This window comes from Vicugna pacos, chromosome X (assembly GCF_048564905.1).
Source record: "Vicugna pacos chromosome X, VicPac4, whole genome shotgun sequence".
In the NCBI taxonomy this organism is placed as follows: Eukaryota; Metazoa; Chordata; class Mammalia; order Artiodactyla; family Camelidae; genus Vicugna; species Vicugna pacos.
The window spans coordinates 113,271,075-113,297,955 of record NC_133023.1 but is presented as its reverse complement, the minus strand read 5'-3'; the positions used below and the strand labels follow the sequence as shown (position 1 = coordinate 113,297,955).

The following is a 26,881-nucleotide window of genomic DNA, read 5'->3' as shown; positions in this document are numbered from 1 at the left end:
CAGAAACCATTCTAAATCCGACAAGTTAAGGTAAGTTGCTAAAAAAGTGTTTCAGTAGAAGTGTTAAGGTCAGTGCCTTTAAATATTTTCTACTTCTGTCTACTGAAATGACCTAGAAGCAGTAACATTTCATTAACAATGAACACATAGAGCGTCCAGCTTAGAATAAAGGTATCAGGCTAAGCCAGGGGTCAATTTTAACATCACTAAGGATGGGACAGCCAGAAACTATCTACCCCCAACGTGGTCTGCCCTGCCAGAGAAGAACCAAGTTTAAAACTTTTTTTAAAAACCCTACATCTCACCCTTCCCTGACCTTTACCAGGTGCTTAGTAAAGAGTCTAAGACAAAATACATAACCAGTGTATATCTACTAAGTTGAATTTGTTACCACAAAAGGTAAAGACCCCGGTGCTTGTCATAGCCGAAAGACAAGTTTGGAGTCGGGAGATGGCGCGGTGTGTAGTGAAAGATTTTAAAAGATCTATTTTAAAAAGGAAGCGTACAGCCCCAAGAACGGGAGGTGGGCTGACCCAAGGGAGGAAAAGCGGTGGCTTTTGTTTCCCTTCTCTTGCACCTGACTTGGAGGTGCTCTCTTGATTGATGGACGCCTCTTGCCCCTGGAGTGCTCAGTAGTGTTTGGCCCCTTTGCACATGTCCTTCCCCATGATGCACACAGAAAACCCATGGGCAGCGGGGGCTAAGCCGCAGTGCTAATTATAACACAATGAACATCGATCGTATCCAGTTAATTCCTTTCTGCTACTGCACAGTCATGGCTGTCGGGTTTTAACCAGATTTGGTCTTTTTGTTTCTTTGTTTTGTTGGCACTCATTCAGAAGAAGTAAAATCCATTTATGCTGGAGGCGGGCATAACATCATCCTACAAACCATCCTCCCTCTCCTCCACCTGTCTGCCCAGTGGCCCCACTTGTCTGACAACCTATCAAATGGACTTAAATGAGACAAAAAATGTAATAATGGAAGTAGTATTACTCGTTAGAATCTGAAGGTCTCAGAGAACTGCTCAACCATTCATATTTGCATTAGTGGTGAAGAGCTGCTCTGCAGTAAGAGGCTTCTCGCCATTTGTAGCTGCTGCTTGCAGGTATTCCACATTAAGTTTCAGAAACAAATTTTCCTGTGTAGAATCTAGTGGCAGCAGTAAATTGATGTTTCCTTGAGTGCACAATGGACACAAAAAGGACAATTTTATCCCTTCTTGATTTAGGTGCTGAATACAAGGATCAAACCAGCCAAAGGGAGAAGGAAGATGATAAAGTCATTCCTGGTAAAAGTCATACCTACGTTTGGCAGGTCCTGAAAGAAAATGGTCCAACAGCCTCTGACCCACCGTGTCTTACCTACTCATATCTTTCTCATGTGGACCTGGTAAGGGATCTGAACTCAGGCCTTGTTGGAGCCCTGCTTGTTTGTAGAGAAGGTAAGGATAAGCAAGGGTAAGACGGAGCTGAAGCGAGTGGAAACGCCCGGGTCTGCTCACCGAAGAGCGTCTGCACTCTTTCATCTGAAAGAGGCTTCTGTGCCCAGCACTATGCCCATGAAAAGGGGCATGATCCAGTCTCTGAGAGGAACACGTGCCCATCCTATGTAGCCATAAAAGTTCTGGAATTAGGTCTCTCTTCTCAAAGCACTTCTGCTTTCTACTACAAATATCCTATGGGCTGTCTCAGTAGTGCCTTTTGTCAATTTTGTGTTAGGTTCCTGGAAACCTCCATGCAGGTAAACACATCCAAGTGTATGATCAATGGTGCCTAGCCCACTTTGGGGGTTTAGTTTGTCATCCTGGACCCAGAAACATAAAAATCTGAGAAAAGCAAGCATTTATATATGTTTATAAGTTTTTATTCTAAAAATCATGTACTTCCAACTGACATAGTGACTCAGTATTTCTGTACATTAGAAAATGATCACCACCATAAATCTAGTTACCATCTGTCAAATGCAAAGTTATTACAGCATCATTGACTATATTCCTCATCCCTGTGACTCATTTATTTTGTAACTGGACGTTTGTACCTCTTAATCTCCCTCACCTATTTCACTCATCCCTTCAACCCCTCCCCTCTAGCAACCACCTGTTTGTTCTTTCTATCTGAGTTTTTCTCCATTTTGTTATGTTTGTTCATTTATTTTGTTTTTTTAGATTCCACATATAAGTGAAATGACATGATATTTGTCCTTCTCTGTGTTACTTATTTCACTCAGCATAATGCTGTCTGGTCCATCCATGTTGCTGCAAATGGCATTATTTCATTCTTTTCATGGCTGAGTAATATTCCATTGCATATATATATATATATATATATATATATATATACACATACTACATCTTCTTTAGCTAATCGTCTATTGATGGATACTTAGATTGCTTCCATATCTTGGCATCTGTAAATAATGTTGCTATGAACATAGGAGTATATATAATTTTTTGAATTCGAGCTTTCATTTTCTTCAGAAAAATACCCAGAAGTAAAATTGCTGGATCATAGGGTAGTTCTATTTTTAACTTTTTGAGGAACTTCCATACTGTCCTCCATCGTAGCTGAACATACCCACCAACAGTGCACAAGGGTTACCTTTTCTACATATCCTTGTCAACACTTGTTATTGGTTGTCTTTTAATCCATTTTGAATTTATTTTTCTATATGGTATTAGAACGTAGTCCAGTTTGATTATTTTGCATGTATCTGTCTAGTTTTCCCAATACCATTCATCAAAAAGGCTGTATTTTCCCCCATTGTATGTTCTTGCCTCATTTCCTTTAGGTTAATTGACCATAAATGTGTGGGTTTATTTCTGGGCTCTCTATTCTGTTCCACTGATCTCTATATCTGGTTTTGTGCCAGTACCAGACTGTTTCGATAACTAAAGTATAGTCTGAAGTCAGGGAGCATGATTACTCCAGCTTTGTTCTTTCTCACGATTGCTTTGGGTGTCCTGGTCCTTTATGGTCCACACAAATTTTAGAATTATTTGTTCTAGTTCTGTGAAAAATGCCACTAGTTTTTGATAGACATTGCACTGAATCTGTAGATTGCCTTGGGGATTATGGACACCTTAACAATATTAATTCTTCCAATCCATGAGCACAGTGTACCTTTCCATTTGTTTGTGTCATCTTCGATTTCTTTCATCAATGTCTTATAATTTTCTGAGTACAAGTATTTTACCTTCTTGGTTAGATTTATTCCTAGGTATCTTATTCGTTTTGATGTGATTGTAAGTGGGATTTTCTTAATTTTACTTTTTGATTGTTCACTGTTCTATCCCCTTACTTTCAGCCTGTATGTGTCTCTAGATCTGAAGTGAGTATCTAGTGGTCTTGTCTTTATACCCATTCAGCCACTCTTTGTCTTTTTCTTGGAGCCTTTCATTCATTTACATCTAATTATTAATAGGTATGTACTTATTGCCATTTTCTGAATTGTTTTATGTTTGTTTTTATAGGTCTTTCTTGTTCCTTTCTTCTTTTGTTCTCTTCTCTTGTGATTTGATAACATTTTTTAGTGTTATGTTTGGATTTTTTTCTCTTTTGTGTGTATCTATTATAGATTTTTGATTTGCAGTTACCTTGAGGTTCATATATAACAATCTATATATATACATTATATATATATATATATATATATATATATATATATATATATATATATGATTTTAGTTAGATGACCTCTTAGGTTTGAATGCATTCTAACAACACTACATTTTTACTCACCTCCACCACTTTTAATATTTTTTACTTCATATTTTACATCTTTTTGTCTTGTATGTCCCTTAACTACTTATTGTGGATGTAGGTGGTTTTGCTACTCTTCTCTTTTAACATTCCTACTAGCTTTATAAATGGTTTATCTCCTGCCTTTACTGTACATTTGCCTTTACCAGTGAGAATTTTCTTCTTATAATTTTCATATTTCTAGTTGTGGTCTTTTCTTTCTCCCTTAGAGAAGTCCCCTCAACATTTCCCATAAAGCTGGTTTAGTGGCACTGAACTCTTTTAGCTTTTGCTTGTCTGTAAAGCTTGTAATATCCTCATCAAATGTAAACAAGAGCCTTGCTGGGTAGAGTATTCTTGATTATAGGGTTTTCCCTTCACCACTTTGAATATATCGTGCCACTCCCTTCTGGCCTGCAGGGTTTCTGCTGAAAAGTCAGCTGATAGCCTTATGGGAGTTCCCTTTTATGTTACTTGCTGCTTTTCCCTTGTTGCTTTTAAGATACTATGTTTTTTTTTTTTTAGAAGAGGTGCTGGGGATTGAACCCAGGACCTCATGCATGCTAAGCATGCACTCTACCACTGAGTTACACTCTCCCCTCAAGATTCTATCTTTATATTTAATTTTTGCCATTGTAACTACAGTGTGTCTTTGTGTGGCTTTCCTTGTGTTGATCCTTTTTGGGACTGTCTGTGCTCCCTGGACTTGGATCTGTTTCCTTTCCCAGGTTAAGGAAGTTTTCAGCTATTAGTTCTTCAAATATATTTTCTGCCCCTTTCTCTCTCTTGTCCTTCTGAGATCCTTATAATGCAAATGTTTAGTATGCTTGGTGTTGTCCCAGAAGTTTCTTAAACTGTCCTCATTTTTTAAAATTCTTTTTTCTTTTTTCTGTGCAGCTTAGGTGATTTCCACTACTCTGTCTTCCTGTTCACTAGTCTGTTCCTCGCTATCATTTAGCCTACTGTTGATTACTTATAGTGTTATTTTAAAATTTCAGTTATTGTATTCTTCAGCTCTGTTTGGTTGTTCTTTATATTTTCCCTTTGTTAAAATTCTCACTGTGTGCATCCATTCTTCTCCCAAATTCACTGAGCATCTTTATGATCATTACTTTGAACTTTTTATAAGATAGATTACTTACCTCCACTTTGCTTACTTCTTCTGATGTTTTTATCTTTTTCCTTTGTTTAGAACATAATTCTTCTGTCTCCTCATTTTGCCCTATTTTCTGTTTTTATTTCTGTGTATTTGGCAGCTTACATTTCCTAGTCCTGGAGAAGTGGCCTTATGTAATAAATGTCTTATGTGTCTCAGCAGTGCATTCTCCTCTCATCACCAGAGCCATATGTTCCAGGGGTGCCCCCACATGTGGGCTGTGTGGACACTTCTGTTATGATGGAGCCACACTATGGGCATCCTGGTAGGGAGAGTTGGCCCCCAACATAGTTGGCAGCAAGGCCCTTCCTTGTGCAGAGGCTGTTGGTCCCTGTTGGGTAGGGCTGGTCCTGGTGCAGCTGGCTGCATGGCCCTGGGAGGCCCAGGGCTGGTGCCACTCCACTTGTGGGTAGGGCTGGGTGCCAACATGGCTGGCAGGGGGACTTGGGGTCCCAGGCTGGTTCTGGTCTGCTGGTGGGCCAGACTGGGTCCCCATATTGCTGGCTGTTTGGCCTGAGGGGTCCTGGGACTGGTGCCTACTGGCTGGTGGCCAGTGCTTAATGGCTAGAGAAAGGGCTCCAAAGTGATGCTTGCCAGCACCAGTGTCCTTATGGTAGAACAATCTTCCAAAATGGCCACCACCAGTGTCTATACCTAAGTTTTCAATTTTTTGAGCTATTATAAACATTATTCTTTCTTACATTTTGATTTCTAGTTATTCACTGATACTACATAGCATATAATTTATTTTTAACAGCCTTATTGATATATAATTGATATACAAAGAACTGCACATATTTAATGTGTATAATTTGATGACTTTGGACATAGAAAAACACTTAGCACCAAATCAAGGTAATAGACATATCCAGCACCTCCCAGAGTTTCCTTGTGTCTCTTAGGGTTTGTGTGTGTGTGTGTGTGTGTGTGTGTTAAGAACACATATGAGATCTACCATCTTAAGAACTTTTGAAGTGTACAATACTGTATCATTGAGTATAGGCACAATGTTGTAAGCAGATCTGTAGAACTTATTCATCTAGCATAACTGAAACTTTATACCCCTGAACAACAACTCCCCATTTTCCCTATCCCGCCTCCTGCCATTATATGAGATATGTAAGTGGAATCATTTAATATTTGTCTTTCTATGACATTTTACTTAGCATAATGCCTTCCAGATTCATTTGCATTTTTGCAAATGGCAGAATTTTCTTCTTTTTAAAGGCTGGATAATATTCCATTAGTATTCCATTCTATATATCATGTATCTCTTTTTAGTAATTAATTTTTAGAAACACTGATATAGGAGATGTGACACCAAAGAGATAACATTGCTTTCTCACCAAGAGACAAAGGACACATTTGTGCTCTCAAGCAGTTGACGGAGAAATGTGTCCCCCTAGTGTCAATTTCCTGTGATACGCTTTTCAATAAAAAAATGCTCTCACTTCTTTTCCAGGGAGTCTGGACAAAGAAAGGACACAGACCTTGCATGAATTCGTACTACTTTTTGCTGTATTTGATGAAGGTTAGTGAGCTGCTATCTGATTTTTGGTCTCCTGAAAGAAATGAAATATATTAATTAAATCTGGTCCTTGAACATGAGGGCTGTTATTGTCTAGAGGAAGTGATTATAGAAAAAGCATAAGCTACATTACTGTTCAGGAAGGAAGGGAGATGGGGATTGAAATGAATTCCAAGAAAAAAAGTGCAACCTGAGTTCCAATGGAAGAAGCTTTTCTTGCATCCTTTGCTCATGCTGTTTCTTCCACTTGCAAAGCCTATCTCCAGCTTCACACCGATAAGTTTCTCCTTCTCCCCATGCTCTAGGTTAGATGCCTCTTTATATATTTCCACAGCACCTGGAGCTTCCTCCTTATCACATGAAATCATTGTCTGCTTTATTTAATATTTATCTTCTTTGACCCCGTATTCCTTTCCATTCAAGCAAAGTTAAGCTACTTCTGTTTTCTCCCATAATACCCTGTTCTCATGTCTATTACATCACTCTTCACTCTTTATTACAATTGTCCACTTCTCTGTCTATTCAGGCTAAATTGTAAGCACCTTGAAGACAGAGGCTCTGTATTCTCTGTCATCAGTACCTAGTGTTCAGTAGTGCTGAGTAAATATGTTTGACTGAATGAATAAATGAGTGAATGAATATATAAGAATTCTCCAAAGGCTGGGTGCTTCAGAAAATTTCAGTCCTTTACACAAAGGGGCAACTTTAAGAAGCTGCTGTCTAATAATAATATTTATAGTGCTTTCACTCTTATTAATTGAAATTAATTCCTGCCTGAACGAAGAAGGTTGGGAAGCTTTCGGGTTCTTGGGTTTTCATTGCACCAAGCTAACGAAGCAGTTAGGACAGGGACAGATACTGATGAATTTCATCTGCTTCCTTTTAAACATGTTACCTAATGAACAAAATGAAATCATCATGGTGCAAACTTACCAATATTCCCCCTTCTCCTAGTTAACATTTGTTATTCCTTTCCACCTACTGATATGGATAAATATAGGGAGAGATAATCAGTTTGAGCAAGAAATTGCTTCTCCCTTTTTCTTACTGACTTTGAAGGAAAGTCATCCTTGCCTACTGTGCTGATAAAAATGCTTAAGGAGTGAGAAGTCTTTGCCTCATGGAAGGGAGGGAAGGAGAAAGGGAAGGTCAGTCGTGAGACAGACGCATAAGTGGCCCTCTCTGTTTCCCTCCTCTCTCTTCAGGGAAAAGTTGGCACTCGGGAAAAAATGAGTCCCTGATGCAGGCTATGAATCCTCCATCTGCTTGGGCCCAGCCTACAATGCACACAATCAATGGCTATATAAACAGATCTCTGCCAGGTATGTACAGCCTGCTCAAGAATCCTCAGGGTCTTCTGCATTCACTACCAGAGCTCTCTTCTCCAGTTCTCAGACAGTTCTGCACCCCAGAGGAAAGCCCACTGAACTCTCTCTGGAAGGTCTTATAGTACAGTGGCTGATTCTTCTTCCAGTCACCTAAAAATCATGGACTGCCCATATACACAGAGCTCACAGATTTCTCTTTTCTTTTGCTTAAATTAAAATGGGCATCCAAGAATGAACAAATATTTAAGGAAGCCTAAAACATGAAGGGAATATGCAAAGAGAAACAAATAAAAATAGATAATGCTTAAAACAACTTATCAAAAGCTGTAAGTAGTATTTTAATAAAGATTCAAGAAGATACCACATTGAAACTACTATACATAAAATAGATAAACAAGTTTGTACTGAATAGCACCAAGAACTATATTCGATATCTTGTGGTAATCTATAATGGAAAAGAATAAGAAAAGGAAAATATGTATGTGTATGTATAACTTAAACATAATGCTGTACACCAGAAATTGACACAGCATTGTAAACTGACTAGACTTCAATTTAAAAAGAAAAGAAGATACTGCATTGAAACAGTAATAATATGATTGGAGCTTCTGAGTTGGTGAACACGTGGAGATTTGGGCAGAGTGCCCTCTCTAGGGGTGCCACTCTTCCATCTGGCTGTTCCTGAGTGACAGCCTGTTATAATAAACAGGTTATCTAGTAAGTGAAAAATAGTAGTAATAGGATTATATGAAAAAGTAACAATCAAAACAAAAATAGCTCTCACTTGCATAGTTGAATGCAGGATGGTGCCATTCACAGAAATAAGGAACTCTGGAAGAAGATGAGGTGATGAAGATTGAAAATTTTGTTTTGTACATGTGGGCTTTATGAGATATCCAGTTGAAGATATGGAGAAGGTGACTGACTGTGTGAGTCTGGATTTCTGAGAGAGATCTGAAATAAGAGCGTTAACAGCAGATGGATGATCATTAACACCATGAGAATGAATGATTGTTCAGGGAGGGAGACAATTTGATTAACAAGAGAATAAGGCCTAGGGATAAGCCCTGAGGTGACCTAGCATTTAATGGATGGATAGAGGAGACATCAAGAAAGTAGACAGAAGAAGGAGCAGTATAAGAATTAGGAGAACAAAACCCTGAGAGATTTTGGCACAGAGGCCAAGGGAGGAGAGAATTTTGGGAAGGAATGAATGGTCAACAGATGCCATGAAGACTGAAAAATACCCATTGAATTTGGCAGCATGATAGTCATTGATGACCTTGGCTTGAAAGTACCCCATTGTCTTTGGAAATTTGGTTCCAGTCAAGATAATAAAATTTGTAGGGACAATTCATCCATCTTATCTTAGGAAGTGTTTTCCACTTCAAATTCTCTAATTCTTGACCATAGTTGTCTTATTCCTACTTTACAGGTCTGATTGGATGTCACAAGAAATCGGTCTATTGGCATGTGATTGGAATGGGCACCACCCCTGAAGTACATTCAATTTTCCTTGAAGGCCACACATTTCTTGTGAGGAACCATCGCCAGGCTTCCTTGGAGATCTCGCCAATAACTTTCCTTACTGCTCAGACCCTCCTGATGGATCTTGGCCAGTTTCTATTGTTCTGTCATATCTCTTCACATCAACATGGTAATATCTGTGCATCTTAAAGACTAGCATTATAAATATCGAACTCTTCTTTTAATGGAATTTACTGTCCACTGTCCAGTATAGGATTATATTAGATAGACCTCAACTGAGTTTCCCTAGTTTTAGCCAGTTTTCAAAGTAAATATTTTACCTTGAGTATAAGGGGGCTTGATTATTAGTAGTACTTGTGAATTTACTGGTGAATCTACCTGTGAAATAGACGGAGGGGAAATGGTCTAGGGAAGAATGATGTGGTGAAAGTGAGGGGGACAGTGTATCTATCATTGATTTCCCAGCACGATACCATTAATGAGGCTTCAATACTATGAAGAGAAGGACTTGGGGTCATAGCTGAAGAGATGTTTTATGAGAAATTCAAGGAAATGGAAAAAAGTACAGTGCATAGGTTGTAACCATAAGGGCTCCAGTATATTGCAGTGCTCAATATGAGACAACAGACAACTGGTATACATGGAAATGAAGTGTAGATACTTGGTAGGAGATGAGAGACATCTAGGAAACTCAGGGCATGTCAGGGGATAGAGGATACTGGGAGAAACAACATGGGAGTGGAAGTTGGTGAGCATATGTGAGGTACTGCATGAGGTTTTCAAGGACTACTTGACTTTGCAAAGGGTCAAAGGTCCTGTATAAGCAAGTTGGGACAATGGTACCTACAGTTTCAAATTATTGTTAATATGAGCCCATTTCTCACTATAACCTATGAAAATTCATGTTACATGATCATCTCACCTTTATTTTCCTTCTTGTATATTTACTCTGATAACTCTTAATCTTGGACTGATCTAACAACTCTCTTTGTCTACTCCTCTATTGTCACCATTGAGAGCTTTTGGAGGAAAATGTTGAGGAGGCCCAAGCTTTCATGTTTAAGAGCACTTGTCAAATTACCCAGGACATATTTCACAGAACTAGAACAAATCATAATCAAATTTATATGGAACCATCAAAGACATAGAATTGCCAAAGCATTACTGAAGAGAAAGAAAGAGGCTGGAGGAATAACTCTCCCAGACTTCAGACAGTACTATAGAGCTACAGTCATCAAGACAGCATGGTATTGGGACAAAAACAGACATATAGACCAATGGAACAGAATAGAGAGCCCAGAAATGAACCCACAAACTTTTGGTCAACTCATCTTTGACAAAGGAGGCAAGAACATACAATGGAATAAAGACAGTCTCTTCAGCAAATGGTGTTGGGAAAACTGGACAGCAGCATGTAAATCAGTGAAGCTGGAACACTTCCTTACACCAGACACAAAAATAAACTCAAAATGTATCAAAGACTTAAACATAAGACAAGATTCAATAAAACTCCTTGAAGAAAATATAGGCAAAACATTATCTGACATATATCTCAAAAATGTTCTCCTAGGACAGTCTACCCAAGCAATAGAAATAAAAGCAAGAATAAACAAATGGGACCTAATTAAACTTACAAGCTTCTGCACAGCAAAGGAAACCATAAGTAAAACAAAAAGACAACCTACGGAATGGGAGAAAAGTTTTGCAAACGATGAAACCGACAAAGGCTTGATCTCCAGAATATATAAGCAGCTCATACGACTCAATAAGAAAAAAATAAACAACCCAATCCAAAAATGTTCCTATCACTCTTATATTAACCCTCTCTTCAGGTTTCTTGGTTGCCCTGGGAAAGAGATTTAATCTTACCATGCATCAACTATTCTCCCCTTATGTCCTATGAGTGACCTTGTCTATAGTCCTCGGGAGTGATGAAGAATAGGGACCTCTCTTCCTCAGCTATTACATAATATTTATGAGATTTTTGACAAGACATTAGGGGACAGAGGATGTCATACAGGACAAGTAAGAGGAAGTTGATCCTATAGGGACAGAGGAATAGGCACAGATACTTGTCACTATCTAGTTTGAAGCCTGATTCAGTTTAAGAGGAGTTTGTTTTACACTTTGTTTTTGTTTTATTCTTTTGACACTTCTTTACACTGATTTTAATCCTTGTTTTTCAGGTAAAAAAATGCTTTGTCTTATTAGGCCTCAGACAAAACCCTTCATTTTTAGATCCAGAATGAATTGTTTAAGGCCACATGAACCCAGACTAGTCATTTGCTGCTCCTGAAATCTGCCTTGTTCCCCATCATCCAGTAAACAGGTCTCCCTTCTTGGTATTGATCTTCAAAATACCCGCAAGGCATAGATAGGGTAGGGATTATTATCCACATTTTATAAAATATGAAGATGAAACTGAGATTGTTGAATAGACTTGCTATAGGGTTTACAAGAAGTCACAGGTAGACATGCTCTTAAGACATATAACATATTTCCTTGATTCTAAGTTGTACCTTTTCATGTCTTTATGAATTTGGAATATGTCTTGAAATTTATATATATATTAACATTTTTTCCTGATGAGCTGTTATCGTAATTCAACTGAGTATATAAAAACAATCACTAGGTAACTGTGGGAATGGGGAGTTGGTCTGACCTAAGCTTCCAAATGCTGAAAATATGCAGTTCCTCAGGTGTCCTTGTTTATTATTTGGGAGTTGGGGAGTGATAGGCCCAGAGTAAGTTCCAAAAGAGAAATATTCATATGTATTATAAGAGTAAACAAGTGAGTCTTAAAAAGGAGGTAACACATAAATTGGAGCTGAGTCAGGCAGAAGGGAAATGGTGAGTGCAAAGACCAGAGGAAGAAACCAGCAAGTCCTAGATATGGAGAAGGTAATCCATACAGGAGAATTGCAAGAAAGAGCATTGGTGTAGAGAAGGGAACACCTAGGAGAGGGCCTTAAAGGCTAATAAGAGAAAACAAAGTTGTAAGAGTTAAACCAAGGAAGTCTCACTGTAACCTGACATGGTTTGGTTTGTCTGTCTCCAGATGGTATGGAAGCTTATGTCAAAGTAGACAGCTGCCCAGAGGAACCCCAACTACGGATAAAAAATAATAAAGAAGAGGAAGATTATGATGGTGATACCTATGACTCTGACATGGATGTGGTCAAGTTTGATGGTGACAATGCTCCTCCCTTTATCCAAATCCGCTCGGTTGCCAAAAAGCATCCTAAAACCTGGGTCCATTACATTGCTGCTGAAGAGGAGGACTGGGACTATGCTCCCTCCTCCCTCACCTCCAGTGACGGGTGAGCACCTTCTGACCCTTGGTGCTTTCTCTTCAAAAAATAATCAAAAAGTTCTTCCTAGTTATTCAAAGCAACAAATCCCTGAGCCATGTTTAGGGTTCGGCACAGGTACAGAATCAAAAGGCAGGAGCATTAATATGTTTGAAAATTAACATCATGGATGCTTGTATTTTTCTCACTCCTTTCCTTGATTAAATCATGACAGCTGTTTCAGAGCTGGATTTTAGCTACCTGTCCCCTACCTAGAATTCTCTATTCCAACCTCTCATCTTTTTGTGTCTTATACAGAAGTTATAAAAGTCTGTATTTGAACAATGGTCCTCAGCGGATTGGTAGGAAGTATAAAAAAGTCCGATTTATAGCATACACAGATGAAACATTTAAGACTCGTGAAGCTATTCAGTATGAATCAGGAATCCTGGGACCTTTACTTTATGGTGAAGTTGGAGACACACTTCTGGTAAGTTGAGGGAAAGCTATAACGTTGGGTTGGAAGAAAAACTCTAGAGGACTTCAAGTTTTTAAAACTTCCTAATTGAGCCTTGTCTACAATGGGCATGATCTTTTAAAAATTATAAATGTTACACAAATAAATGTGAATTATAAATTTGTTTTAAAATGTTACTATATAGAAAACAAATTTAATGCTATCCATTAAACATGTCACTTCTTTGAAATACTCATTGCTTAGACTTTGATACATACCCTTCTAGAACTTTTCCACTAGTTATATAGTACAAAAATCAGCAGACTAAGGCCTATGAGCCAAATTTGTCTCATGGTCTGTTTTTGGAGAGCCTTTGAACTTAGAAGCATTTTACATTTTTAAAGAGTTGTAAAGAAAAGAAGAGGAAGAAGAGACTGGATGTAGCTCACAAAGCCCAGCACCTTTACTATCCATCCCATTCCAGAAAATGCTTCCTAACCCTAGACATAGAATATTAAGAATTCTTATGCTGCAAAGAACAGAATACTCAATGAACAGTGTTTTTAAAAGTTAGGATTTTTTTTAAAAAAATCAATTTGGAGATGTATTGTTAGTTGCATCAACTCAGCTACTAAAGAATGTCATGAGATTGGATAAAGAAGATGTGGTATATTTACACAATGGAATACTACTCAGCCATAAAAACTGACAACATAACGCCATTTGCAGCAACATGGATGCTCCTGGAGAATATCATTCTAAGTGAAGTAAGCCAGAAAGAGAAAGAAAAATACCATATGAGATCGCTCATATGTGGAATCTAAAAAGAAAACCCACACAAACAAAGCATAAATACAAAACAGAAACAGACTCATAGACATAGAATACAAACTTGTGGTTGCCAAGGGGGTGGGGGGTAGGAAGGGATAGACTGGGAGTTCAAAATTGTAGAATAGATAAACAAGATTATACTGTATAGCACAGGGAAATATATACAAGATCTTGTGGTAGCTTACAGAGAAAAAAATATGACAATGAATATATATATGTGCATGTATAACTGAAAAATTGTGCTCTATACTGGAATTTGACACAACATTGTAAAATGATTATAAATCAATAAGAAATGTTAAAAAAAAGAATGTAATGAGACATAAAAGGGCAAAATAGCATTTGATAATCTCAATAGTTTTATAAAAACATTTATCAAAATTCAGCTTCCATTCATAATAAAGTCATTGGGAAATTGGGATTGCAAGGGACATCCTTATCCTGATGAAGATCTGCAGAAAACTTAGAGTCACTTTTGTACTTGGTAGTGAAACTCAGAAATCCTTCTAAGATCAGGACAAGACACAGCTAACAGGTATCACCATCTCTATTTAATATTTTACTAGAAATTCTAGCCAGTATCCTTAGGAGAAAAAATTAAAATTTAAGATTGAAAAGGAATAAAGAAAACTGTTACTGTTGGAAGATTAAATAAATGGATGACAGATAGTAGGACCTAGATTTCTCATTGTTCGAGAGGGTAATTATAAATAAATAAGATGGAAAGGCTAGAATAAATCATGTGATGCTGAATTAAAGTTGCAGACAATAATGTGAATTCATGTTTTCCTAATACAGAAACAAAAGGATATTTATAGAAATAATTATAGATATATGTACATATTGGGGTTAGTATATTTCCTAGCTCTGCTGACCGAGAGGGCCTAGAAGCAATGACACCCCAGGAGCAATGAGCACACCCAGATCTATGTTTCTAATACCATGCTCCAATAAAAAGAACCAAGGATCCATGGAGAATGAACAACTCTAGGACTGGGCCAAGGAAAATGCAATATGAACCTGGAGTGTCTTGTGGTTCCAGAAAGTAAGGAAGTGCTCAAAAAGGGGAGGGGTAGTGGATGGGAAAATGTCAAAGAAATACAGGTGCTTCTAATGGCCAAGCTGGAAGAATATGAGCCAACAAAATAAATAAAGTAGCAATTAAAATTTGGATGTCTGCTGAAGACACTGCTTCCTCTCAGTCTTTCCCACCATTTGGGCACTGAATTCCCCAACAATGATTCCAGTGGTAGAATCTTCATTGGATGAGCAGGCATGAATAACTAGGAAGACAGTTGATTACAGCATTAAGCAAGGATAGGAGAGCAACAACGTGGAAGCAGCAGTTAAGAACCCTGAGGACATCAACCCAGCTTCTATGTCTAAGGTTGCGTGATATGATAAAAAAAACTGACTTCTACTTGCAGTCTTGTCTTAAACCCACTCATTTGGTAAAACCCACTAAGCAGCAGAATGATGGAGGAGAAAAATCACACAGCTCTGCAACTAGCGTCTTTAAATCCATGACCATAAATTGTTAGTGTGAGAAGGTGCAAGGAATGCCTCTTGAAGCAATTAAAATCACTTTAAATGAATGGAAAGGAGCCTTTAATGAGAAACTTAAGTAGCTGTCTCAGCAATCTTATGCAAAGACTGTTCTGAGCTTTATCTAGCCTCAAACTCCCATACTGTAGATATAATGGAGTTTTTGTTTTTTGCAGACAGGCCACACTTTTCTTGTTGATCCTAGTTGTCTTAGTACTTGATCTTATATTTCATTTATACTTTCAGATTATATTTAAGAATCAAGCAAGCAGACCATATAACATCTACCCTCACGGAATCACTGATGTCAGTCCTTTGCACTCAGGGAGATTTCCAAAAAGTAAGTGTTACCTCACTTTTATGTGTCTTACTTACCTGTAGATACAGATGAGGTCACAGCCCCAATAATAATTTTATACATTCTTCCCCACATATGTCATTTTTCTCTGGCCATCATTTTCTTCATGTTTATCCTACTTGGGGTTCACTGATCTTCCTTGATCTGTAAATGTATGTTTGAAAATATGATTTCCCACACCCTTGATAGCTAGTCTTTTAAAATCCTACTAATCTGGTAGTTGAAAAGTGGTATTTCATTGTTGCCTTTATTTTAATTTCTTTAATTTCTTTTTTTTTAATTTCTTGTAGTGTTGATCATCTTTTCACACTTTTACTGACCATCTGGGTTTTTTCTACTGCGCCCTTTCCCATTCCCTCTCCTCTATTCTCCCATTTCTCAATGGCTGCCAGCCATACTTTTACTTTTATAAAACTAAAGGTGATAACATTTACATTTTGTACTGTTATTTTAAATAACTCCTTGCTTTGTCTATATATTTATTCTAAACTTAAAAAAACAGCATTTATATTGCTTTAGTGTGTGTTTCTTATTGTAAGTATATGAGTTTACTGTAGAACTAGGTGATATGCTATGATTGTTCTTTTGTCTACACCTCTAGTCTTTGGCATCTATTCAGGTCATTGCGGCTTTGATGTCTCTTTTTTTTAGCACTTGAGATATTTTTCTCCTCATACATTTTCAGTTATGTAGTTAAAATGGTTTTAAAATATTGCTATCTTTTATTTCTATGTATTTGTAATAGTGGGTAGACCTGCCAATTTCAATTCAAACTAACGTGCTAGCAAAAATCTCCCAGACACATTTTTATTGTAAAAGAAAATGTGTGAATCTTAAACTTATAAGAGGTACAATTTTAGTTTTCATTTATTGAGAAATTTCATATGTGCATATAAATTTGTAGAGCCCTTGCAATAAAAACAACATGATTACTAATATATGGCTTGTTACACTTCTAATCAAGCTATTTGGGGGTTTGGATGTGGGTAGGTGTGAAACATTTGAAAGATATGCCAATTCTGCCAGGAAAGATATTCAAGTATAAATGGACAGTGACTGTAGAGGATGGGCCAACTAAATCAGATCCTCGGTGCCTAACCCGCTATTACTCAAGCTTCGTTAATCTAGAGAAAGATATAGCTTCAGGGCTCATTGGCCCTCTCCTCATCTGCTACAAAGGATCTGTAGATCAAAGAGGAAACCAGGTGAGTTCATCTCTTTCCAAGTGCTGGTTTTGAAGCTAAATTGAAATGACAACGCATACGAACTTCCAGATAACGTTTCCTATACTCTCTCAGAAAATATTGGCCAATAATAGAAATGAGCTCATTTATTATACGAAAGACTAGACATCCTCCCTGGATGTTTTATCGTGGGTGACTACAAGTTAACTTATCTGCAGCATCTAGCATAGTGCACAAGATTTAGTAGGCGTTCAATAAATATTTGTTGAGCAAAATACAGGGCAAGATATAAAATATTTCAGAATATGATTAGAATTTGGAGCACTTCTGCTGTTTTAGAAAAACAAGGTTAATTACTCTGAATTTGAAAAGCTTAGTTCTTCACAAAAACTCATTGTTTGGTTCCATATTGCTTAGGCTTGACTACATGTCCATTTGGTTATTTATGATATATAGGATTCCTACTTGTCAGGAAACATTTTATGACCTTTAATGCAGGTAAAACATGTGGCACACAAATCCACAGAGGTGTCAGTTTGGCCATGTGCCTGTCCTGACTAATTTTTCCTAATTATAGCTTTTCCATCAGTTTTTGGAAGATGACTAAAATGTACCTATATTCTCCAATCTCCTCCCTTCAGCATTTTGGTTTCTGTAGCAATAGGTTATACAAAATAAAATTTATAATATTAGTGAAGTTTGCACATCTTAGTGGACTCAATTAGCAAGTGACTAACTCATGACTTTGGTTCATATGCAGTGTTCTTCTGAAAAAAACTTTAAACCTTGTAAATGGAAAACTTAAAAGTATTAGTGTTAGTTAGCATTTCATGGTTCATCTTGGCTTTGTTATTTGATTTCTGTTTTGTATTTTTAACTTTTTATAGGTTAGTAGCTTTGTGGAAGGGCATTTTCTAGATGAAAGTTTAAGGAAGGCATTAATCTTACTTGACTTGACTAAATTGTTTAAGAAAGGCATTGAATAATCACTTAGATCTTTAAAGAGTGAAAATCCTGTAATCTGAACACAGAAAGAATGATGCTACAGATTCTACCCAAAAAATCAGCCAGAGTATGGACTTGTGACCGGAGGAAAATTAAGTTTAATGGGTCCAGTCACCCTCTTGCCCTGAAGACACATTTGTTCTAAACATACTCACTGTTCATAGCACCCACTCCCACTCCCAGGCCCTGGGACATGCCATAGTAGTAAGTGGAATTGAACCAAAGGACTATAGATATATCATATGCATGCCATCACTTCCATCACAGACTGCTAATTTCCACCTGTCAAAACTGGTAACATTTCTTTCTTTCTTTCAATGCATATAATTAACAGATGATGTCAGACAAGAGAAATGTCATCCTGTTTTCTGTATTTGATGAGAATCAAAGCTGGTACCTCACAGAGAATATTCAGCGCTTCCTCCCCAATGCAGATGGAGTGCAGCCCCAGGACCCAGAGTTCCAAGTCTCCAACATCATGCACAGTAAGCAAAGCAGCACTTGAGTGCAGCGGGTAATGAATAAAGGGAAACTGAAGCCACCAAACTGAAGTCCAGTTAATGCATTAATCTATATGCCATGCAAAAGTCATGTTTCCTTAAAAATTGTTACATATGAACATATACAATTTTATATAAATGCATAAATATGATCATAAAATGTATTTTTTCTTTTAGAAGGCATCAAATATCTAGAAAAGTTTGTTTTTAAAGGGTAAATCAAATAAAGATACAGTTTTCATTTACCCAAACATACACAAGCCATCCTTAATATAAAATGCACTCACTTGGTAAATTACACCAGAAGGACACGGGGAATGCAATTTTACATGTGAAAAACAATTGCCAGCTATAACAATTTAACAGTCAGATTAATGAAGGCATTATACCCTTAAAAAAATCTTTTTTTCAACTTTATCAAGATGTAATTGACAAATTAAAATTATATATATTTGGGGGGGAGGGACATAGCTCAGTGATAGACCACATGTTTAGCACACATGAGGTCCTGAGTTCAATCCCCAGTATGTCTAAAAACAATTGTACATATTTAAAGCATACAATGTGATCTTTTTGATATTTACTTGGCTTCCCCTTCCCTTTTACCTGCCCATTGCCTTCTATATTATACCTTTCCACTAACCATTTTGTGTCCAGGTAACCCATGTTAGAATATATTGTTCCTGTGATTATATAATCATGTACAAGGACATACGGCCACTGTACTAGTCTGCTAGGCTTGCCGTAACAAAGTGCCGCAGACTGGCTGGTTGCAACAATATACATTTATTTCCTTACAGTTCCTGAGGCTGTTTCCTCACATGGTCTTTCCGCTGTGCATGCACATGTCTGTGTACAAATTTCCTCTTCCTATAAGGACACCAATCATATAGGGTTAGAACCCACCGTAATGACCTCATTTTTAAAGAATTACTTGTTTACAGACCCTATCTCTAAATGCAGTCACATTCTGAGGTATTAGGAGTTAGAACTTCAACACACGAATTTGAGTGGGAGGAACATTCAGTCTATAACATACATACCCATGTGTTTATACACACACACAAATTTGAATGGTCAAAAATATGATAAAAATTTCAACCTCACTACAGGGAAATGCAAAATAGAATACCATTGCAGTAGCACTTTTTACCTATCAGACTGGCAAAATTATAAGATAGTACTAGTGGGCTTGTGAGTAAAAGAGTGTTGTCATACAATGCTAGCAGATAACTAGCAGTCTTTTTGAAACCAATCTGATTGAAACCACTGAAATTAAAAGTATGTGCCTTCTGGAGCCCTGGTTCTGGTTAAGACAGAATAAGCACATGTCACTCTGTCTATCCTACCAACTGCAACCATTCTTACTTGCATTCTGTAGGATAGTTAAGGATTTTACCTTAATGCATGGAGCAGCCATCTGAGAATGTTGAAAAGGTAAATTAAGGAAGGAGACTAGAAAGAATTAAAAGCATGCAGATTGGAAGTAAAGAAATAAAACCGAATATGACATGATTATCTACATAAAAAACTCACAAACTACACAAAAAAGCTCCTAGAACTAATAAGTGAGTTTAGTCTGATTGCAGAATGCAAAGTCAACCTGCAAAAGTCAGTCATATTTCCATGTAACAACAGCAAACTGTTGGAAATCTAAATTATGAAAATAATACCATTTATAATAGCTCAAAACTGAAATAAATGTAACAAAACATGTGCAGGACCTGTACACTGAAAATTACAAAACACTGACGAAAGACATTTTAAAACATCTAAAAAAGTGAGACACATACAACGTTCACAAATTGGAAGACTCATAAAGATGTCAGCTATTCCCAAAATCATCCATATATTTAATGCATTATTAAAATCTCAGCAGGATTTTTTGTTGGTAGGGAAAAGTACTTTATAAAATTTATATGGAGAGGAAAAGGAACTAGAATAGCCAAGACAACTTTGAAAAAGAAAAATTAAGTTGGGGGGGCTCCTATTACCTGATTTTAAGACTTACTATAAAGCTACAGTAACCAAGATAGCAGTGTATTGACAAAGATGAATGACTTAGAATACATACTGCAGAAACACACATACATACATGATTCACTGATTTTTGATGAGGATAGAAATGCAATAACATTGGAACAATTGATCATCCATATAAAAAAGATGAACCTCGACCTAAATCTCACACTTACAGATTAAGTCAAAATGTTTCACAGAAAATGTAGAGGAAATTTTTCATGACTTGGAGCTAGGCAAAGTGTTCTGATAGATGATGCCAAAATCAAAATTCATAGAATGAAAAACTTGATAAATTGGATTTCATCAAAATTAAAAGCTTTTCCTCTAAAAAAGATATTGCTAAAGAGAATGAAAAGACAAGCCACAGATTGGTAGGAAATATTTGCAAATCACATATCCGTATCTAAAATCTCAGACTCAATGGTGAGAAAACAAGCCAACCTCTAAAACTGGACAAACGATTTGAACTGACACATTACCACAGAAGATATATGGAAGGGAAATAAGTACATGAAAAAATGGTCAGTATCATTAACCATTAAGGAAATGCATATTAAAACCGCAGTGAGATACCTGTACATGTCTATGATTAGAAGGTATCATACTGTCTTGAAATTTTACAGAAAGGCTGCAAGGATAGTAGAGAACTCCCATATACCCTTTATCCAGGTTCACTCATTTTTAACATTTTTCTGTGTTTGCTTTATTTCTCTTTCCCTTATGTATCTATTTTTATTACTTATTTTCCATTTGGGAATAGGTTGTAGAAATTATTAGCCCATTTAACTCTTAATACTTCATTGTGTATTTCTGATGAATAATGATATTCTCTTACATAACTAAAGAGTTGTGAAATTCAGAAAATTCAACATTGATGCATTATGTAATACATTGACACTATACATTTATCTAACTGGCAGCCAATATTTCAGTTGTATCCATCAATGCTGTCTTTTGTAGCTGGATCTAGTTGTCCTACTTCTTTGAAATCTGTTTCCTTGAATTTGGAACATGAGCAGATACTAATTTTTATCACCAGATCAAGTTTAGTTTTTCTGTTTTATTCCTCTGTGTAGTTGTCATTTTTCTCCTTGCAACTAATAAGGAATTTGTAGGGAGATATTTTGAGGCCATGCAAATGCCCAGCTCTTCATCAAACTGCCCCCCAAAATATAGCATCTAAATCCATCATAACCATGATGGTCTATGACTCTCTTCACTTTGAGATTAGATCTTAGCTGATCAAGTATTAATAATTTATGTTTTTGGAAGCTATAATGTTATCTCTTCTTGGGAATAAGGTAACAGACATAACATATAATCATTTCTAACCATATCATGACAATCCAAAATAATAAATCCAGATACTGCTAAAAAAACTTTTATTCTCCATTTCTTTTGCAGGCATCAATGGCTATGTTTTTGATAGCTTGCAGTTGTCAGTTTGTTTGCACGAGGTGGCATATTGGTACATTCTAAGTGTTGGGGCACAGACTGACTTCCTCTCTGTCTTCTTCTCTGGATATACCTTCAAACATAAAATGGTCTATGAAGATACACTTACCCTATTCCCCTTCTCAGGAGAAACTGTCTTCATGTCAATGGAAAACCCAGGTTAGTTATTTATATTATTCTTTTACTAACAGCTGTGATTGCTTCATGAGACATTCATATGGTCTTTTGCCCTCTAGATCATATTTGTGTCAATACTAAATGATTCAAGTGATTTTGGTAATTGCAAGGCATTTTAATGATAGCACCACATCAAGTATTTAACTTAAAGATCTTTGCTCTAAAATGTTCCTTTACTTACTGTGGGCCAAAATTTTAAGTGTGTTTACTGAATTATAGTGGCAAATATACTTTTATATATGCAATTAACATGTAGGCACTAAATATACTTCTATGTGCCTTGTGAACATTGGTATTGTTGGATAAATACCAGCTAGAAGCCTTTGGGAAGGTCATAATAATCTCCTTTAAGACATATACCCTAAAAACCACTCTGAAGCGTTCAGGACGAACGTGGCTGTCAGGATCTTGAAGAGATATCTATACTCCCATGTTTTTGCAGCTTTATTCACAGTAGCTAAGCTGTGGAAACAACCTAAGTGTCCATTAAAGGATGAATGGATTAAAAAATATGATATAGGAGACAGCGTAAGATGATGGAGTACAAAGGCCCTGCGCTCACCTCCTCTCATGGGCACACCAAAATCATAACTATCTGTAGAACAACCATGAATGAAAAAGATCAGAACCTACCAGAAAAGATGTTCTACAACTAGAGATATAAAGAAGGAACCAAATGAGATGCGTAGGAGCAGAGTCGTGATACAGTAAAGACCCATAGATTCAGCTGGGCGACCCAGAAATGGGAGAATAATTACAACTGCAGAGACTATCCCAAAGGAGTGAGAGTTCTGAGCCCCATGTCAGTCTTCCAAGCCTGGGTGTCATGCACCAGGAAGATGAGCTTCCAGAATATTTGGCTTTATAGGCCAGCAGGGCTTACTTTTGTGAGTCCCAGAGAGCTGAGGGAAATAGAGACTTCACTCTTAAAGGGTGCACACAAAATCTCACCCACTCTGAGACCCAGGGAAGAAGCATTAATTTGACAGGAGCCTGGGTCAGATCCACCTGCTGATCTAGAGAGTCTACAAGGGAGGCAGGAGGCCAGTGCAGCTCACCCTGGGGACATAGACACTGGTGGCAGCTAATTTTTGGCACTCCTTCTAGCACATGGACAGTGGTGCTGGAAAGCACCATTTTGGAATCCTCTCTCTAGCTTATTAGCCCCAAGACTCAGTCCAGCCCTGGGCCAATGGTCTATAGGCACAAGTTCTGGGACAACTCAGCCCAAGCAACTAACTGGGTACAGACAGAGCCCTACCCACCATCAGACAGGCTGCCTTAAGAACCCCTGAGGCTACAGTTGCCCTTGGACATGGCCCTGCCCACCAGGCGATCAAGGACATGCCCCACAAACCAGTGTACAGACACTACACTTGAGACCCCAGGGCCTTCCAGCCAGAGACTCTGGGTCCCAGCTCTACTCACCCAGGGGCAGGAATCATCCCCATAGTCCCCTGGGCCTTGGCCCCACCCAATAGGGAGCCTGCTCTAAGCTTGGGACCAGCCTCACCCACCAGTAGGCAGACACCAACCACAAGAAAACTACAGCCCTGCAATCTGCAGACCCAGCCCACCCACCAGCAGGCCAGACTCTGCCAGGGATCAGCAGGGCCTAAGCCCCTCCCACAAGCAAGCCAACCAACACAAGCTAAAAGACACCCCAGGCCCCACAGCCAAATTGGTCAGGAACTGGCCCCACCTACCAGCAATCTATCACCTGTTCTGAGACCCCTGAGCCCTGCAACTGGATAGGATAGGTTCTGCCTGCCAGTAAGCCAGCACTTGCCTCAGGACCTGGCTTTATCCACTAGTTGAGGGGAACAGCCCAAGGGTTTCCTGGACCCTGACTCTGCCAACCAGTAACCCAGCACTAGCTGTGAGACCCACCAACCAGCACCTGGCAGCCTCTACACAAGGCAGGACATGGCAACCAACCAGACCGGGGGTCAACCAAGCCTACCAGATTGCCCACATAGCCATCCCACCCACCACAACAGAAAGACCCATGCAGCTCTCTTAAGGCAAACCCCTAGAGCACATAGCTCTGGTGATGAGAGGAGGCTTCACTGCTGGGATACATGAATCATCTCCTACAAAGGGCCACTTCTCCAAGGGGAGAAATGTAACTAACCAACCACATACATAAAAATATAAACAGCAACTTAGACAAAATGAGGTGACAGAGGAATATGTTCCAGACAAAGGAACAAGATAAAACTCCAGAAGAAGAACTAAGTGAAGTGGAGATAGCCAATCTACCTAAGGAAGAATTCAGGGCAATGGTCATAAACATGATGAAAGAACTCAGAAGAAGAATGGATGGACACAGAGAGAAGTTAGAAGTTTTTAACAAAGGGTTAGAAAATATAAAGAAAAACCAAACAGAGATGATGAATACAATAATGGAAATGAAAAAATACAATAGAAGGACTCAACGTGAGACTAAATAATTCAGAAGAATGGATCGGTGAGCTGGAAGACAGAGTAGTGAAAATCACTGATGGTAAACAGAAAAAAAGAAAAAAGAATGAAAAGAAATGAGGACAATTTAAGAGACCTCTAGGACAACATCAAGCCCACTAATATTCACATTATAAGGATCCCAGAAGGAGGAGAGGTAGAAAGCGGCTGAGGACATAATTTAAGATATAATAGCTGAAAACTTCTCTAACCTGGGAAAGCAAACAGTCACCCAAGTCCAGGAAGTGCAGAGAGTCCCATACAGGAGTATCCCAAAGAGGAATCATGATACATTGTAATTAAAATAGCAAAAATTAAAGATACAGTATTAAAAAGCAACAAGGGAAAAGCAACAAATAACATACAAGGGAAGTCCCATAAAGTTATCAACTCACTTTTCAACAGAAGTGCTAGGCCAGTAGAGAGTGGCACGATATATTTAAAGCAATGGAAGGGAAGAACCTACGACCAAGAATACTCTGTCTCACAAGACTCTCATTTGGATTTGATGGTGAAATCAAAAGCTTTACAAACAAGCAAAAAGTGAAAGAATTCAGCACCATCAAACTAGATTTCCAACAAATGTTAAAGAAACTGCTCTAAAATGAAAACACAATGATAAAAAATCTATGGGACACAGCAAAACCACTTCTTAGAGGGACATTTATAGTGATACAAGCTTCCTCAGGAAACAAGAAAATACTCAAATAAACAAACCACCTAATGGAACTAGAGAAAGAAGAACAAAGCCCAAAGTCAGTAGAAGGAAGGAAATCATAAAGATCAGAACAGAAATAAAGATTTTAAAAATCAGTAGAAAAGATCAAAGAAATCAAAATCTAGTTCTTCAAAGAGAGAAACAAAACTGATAAACTTTTAGCCAAATTCATCCCAAAAAAGGGAGGGAGAGAAGGTCCAAAACAATAAAATCAGAAATGAGAAAAGAGAAGTTACTACCAACACCAAAGAAATACAAAGGAGCCTAAGACGCTACTAGAAACAACCATATGCCAATAAAATGTACAACCTAGAAGAAATGGAAATATTTTTAGAAATGTACAATCTCCCAAGACTAAATCAGGATAAAATAGAAAATATGAACATACCAGTCACTAGTAATGAAATTAAATCAATAAGTTAAAAACTCCCAACAAATGAAACTCTAGTACCAGCTGACTTCACAGGTGAATTCTACTCAGCATTTAGAGAAGAGTTACAACCTATCCTTCCCAAACTAATCCAAAAAATTTTACAGGAATGGATGCTTCTAAACTTATTCTAAGAAGCCAGCATCACCGTGATACTGAAACCAGACAAAAATATAACAAAAAAGAAAATTATAAGCCAATAACACTGATGAACATAGATTCAAAAATCCTCAACAACATATTACCAAATAAAATCCCACAAGACATTAAAAGGATCATACACCATGATAAAATGAGATTTATCTTTGGGATGCAAAGGTTTTTCAATATCCTCAAATCAGTTAATGTGGTACAACACATCGACAAGTTGAAGAAGAAAAACCACATGATTATCTCAATAGATGTGACAAAGCTTTTGATAAAATCCAACACCCGTTTATGACAGAAACTCTCCAGAAAGTGGGCACAGATGGAACATATCTCAACATAATAAAGGCCACTTATGACAAACCCACAGTTAACATCATACTCAATGGTGAAAAGCTGAAAGCATTCTAAGATTAAGAACAAGACAAGGATGCCCACTCTTGCCACTTTTATTCAACATAGTTTTGGAAATCCTAGCTACAGCAGTCTGAGAAGAAAAGGAAATAAAAGGAATCCAAATTGGAAAAGAAGAAGTAAAACTGTAACTGTATGCAGATGACATGATACTATACATAAAAAATCCTAAAGACACCAGCAAAAAAACTACTACACCTCATCAGTGAATTTGATAAAGTTTCAAGGTACAGAATTAATATACAGAAAATCTGTTGCATTTCTGTACACTAACAACAAACTATCAGAAAGAGAAACTAAGGAAACAATCTCGTTTACAATTGCATCAAAAAGAATAAAATACCTAGGAACAAACCTACCTTAGGAGGTAAAATACCTGTACTCAGAAAATTATAAGACACTGATGAAAGAGATGGAAAATGACACAAAAACAGATGGAAAGATATACTGTATTAATGGATTAGAAGAATTAGTATTGTTAAAATGACCATACTGTTCAAGGCAATCTACAGATTCAATGCAATCCCTATCAAAATACCAACTGCATTTTTCACAGAACTAGAATAAATAACTTAAAAATTCTTATGGAAACACAAAGGACCCCAAATAGCCAAAACAATCTTGAGAAAGAAGTACAGAGCTGGA

The 26,881-nt window shown here is 37.6% G+C and overlaps 1 protein-coding gene across 2 annotated transcripts in view; it reads left to right on the top strand.

The window, feature by feature from the left end:
• F8 (coagulation factor VIII) overlaps positions 1-26,881 on the top strand; it is a 98,483-nt gene that overhangs the window by 21,159 nt on the left and 50,443 nt on the right. For both annotated transcript variants that reach the window (XM_031675419.2, XM_072956142.1), the window contains exons 4-13: positions 1,232-1,444; positions 6,359-6,427; positions 7,630-7,746; positions 9,188-9,409; positions 12,299-12,560; positions 12,849-13,020; positions 15,610-15,703; positions 16,712-16,926; positions 18,245-18,395; positions 21,837-22,046. In XM_031675419.2, coding sequence (XP_031531279.1) covers positions 1,232-1,444; positions 6,359-6,427; positions 7,630-7,746; positions 9,188-9,409; positions 12,299-12,560; positions 12,849-13,020; positions 15,610-15,703; positions 16,712-16,926; positions 18,245-18,395; positions 21,837-22,046 — 1,725 coding nt within the window. The remainder of the gene's footprint in view (positions 1-1,231; positions 1,445-6,358; positions 6,428-7,629; positions 7,747-9,187; positions 9,410-12,298; positions 12,561-12,848; positions 13,021-15,609; positions 15,704-16,711; positions 16,927-18,244; positions 18,396-21,836; positions 22,047-26,881) is intronic.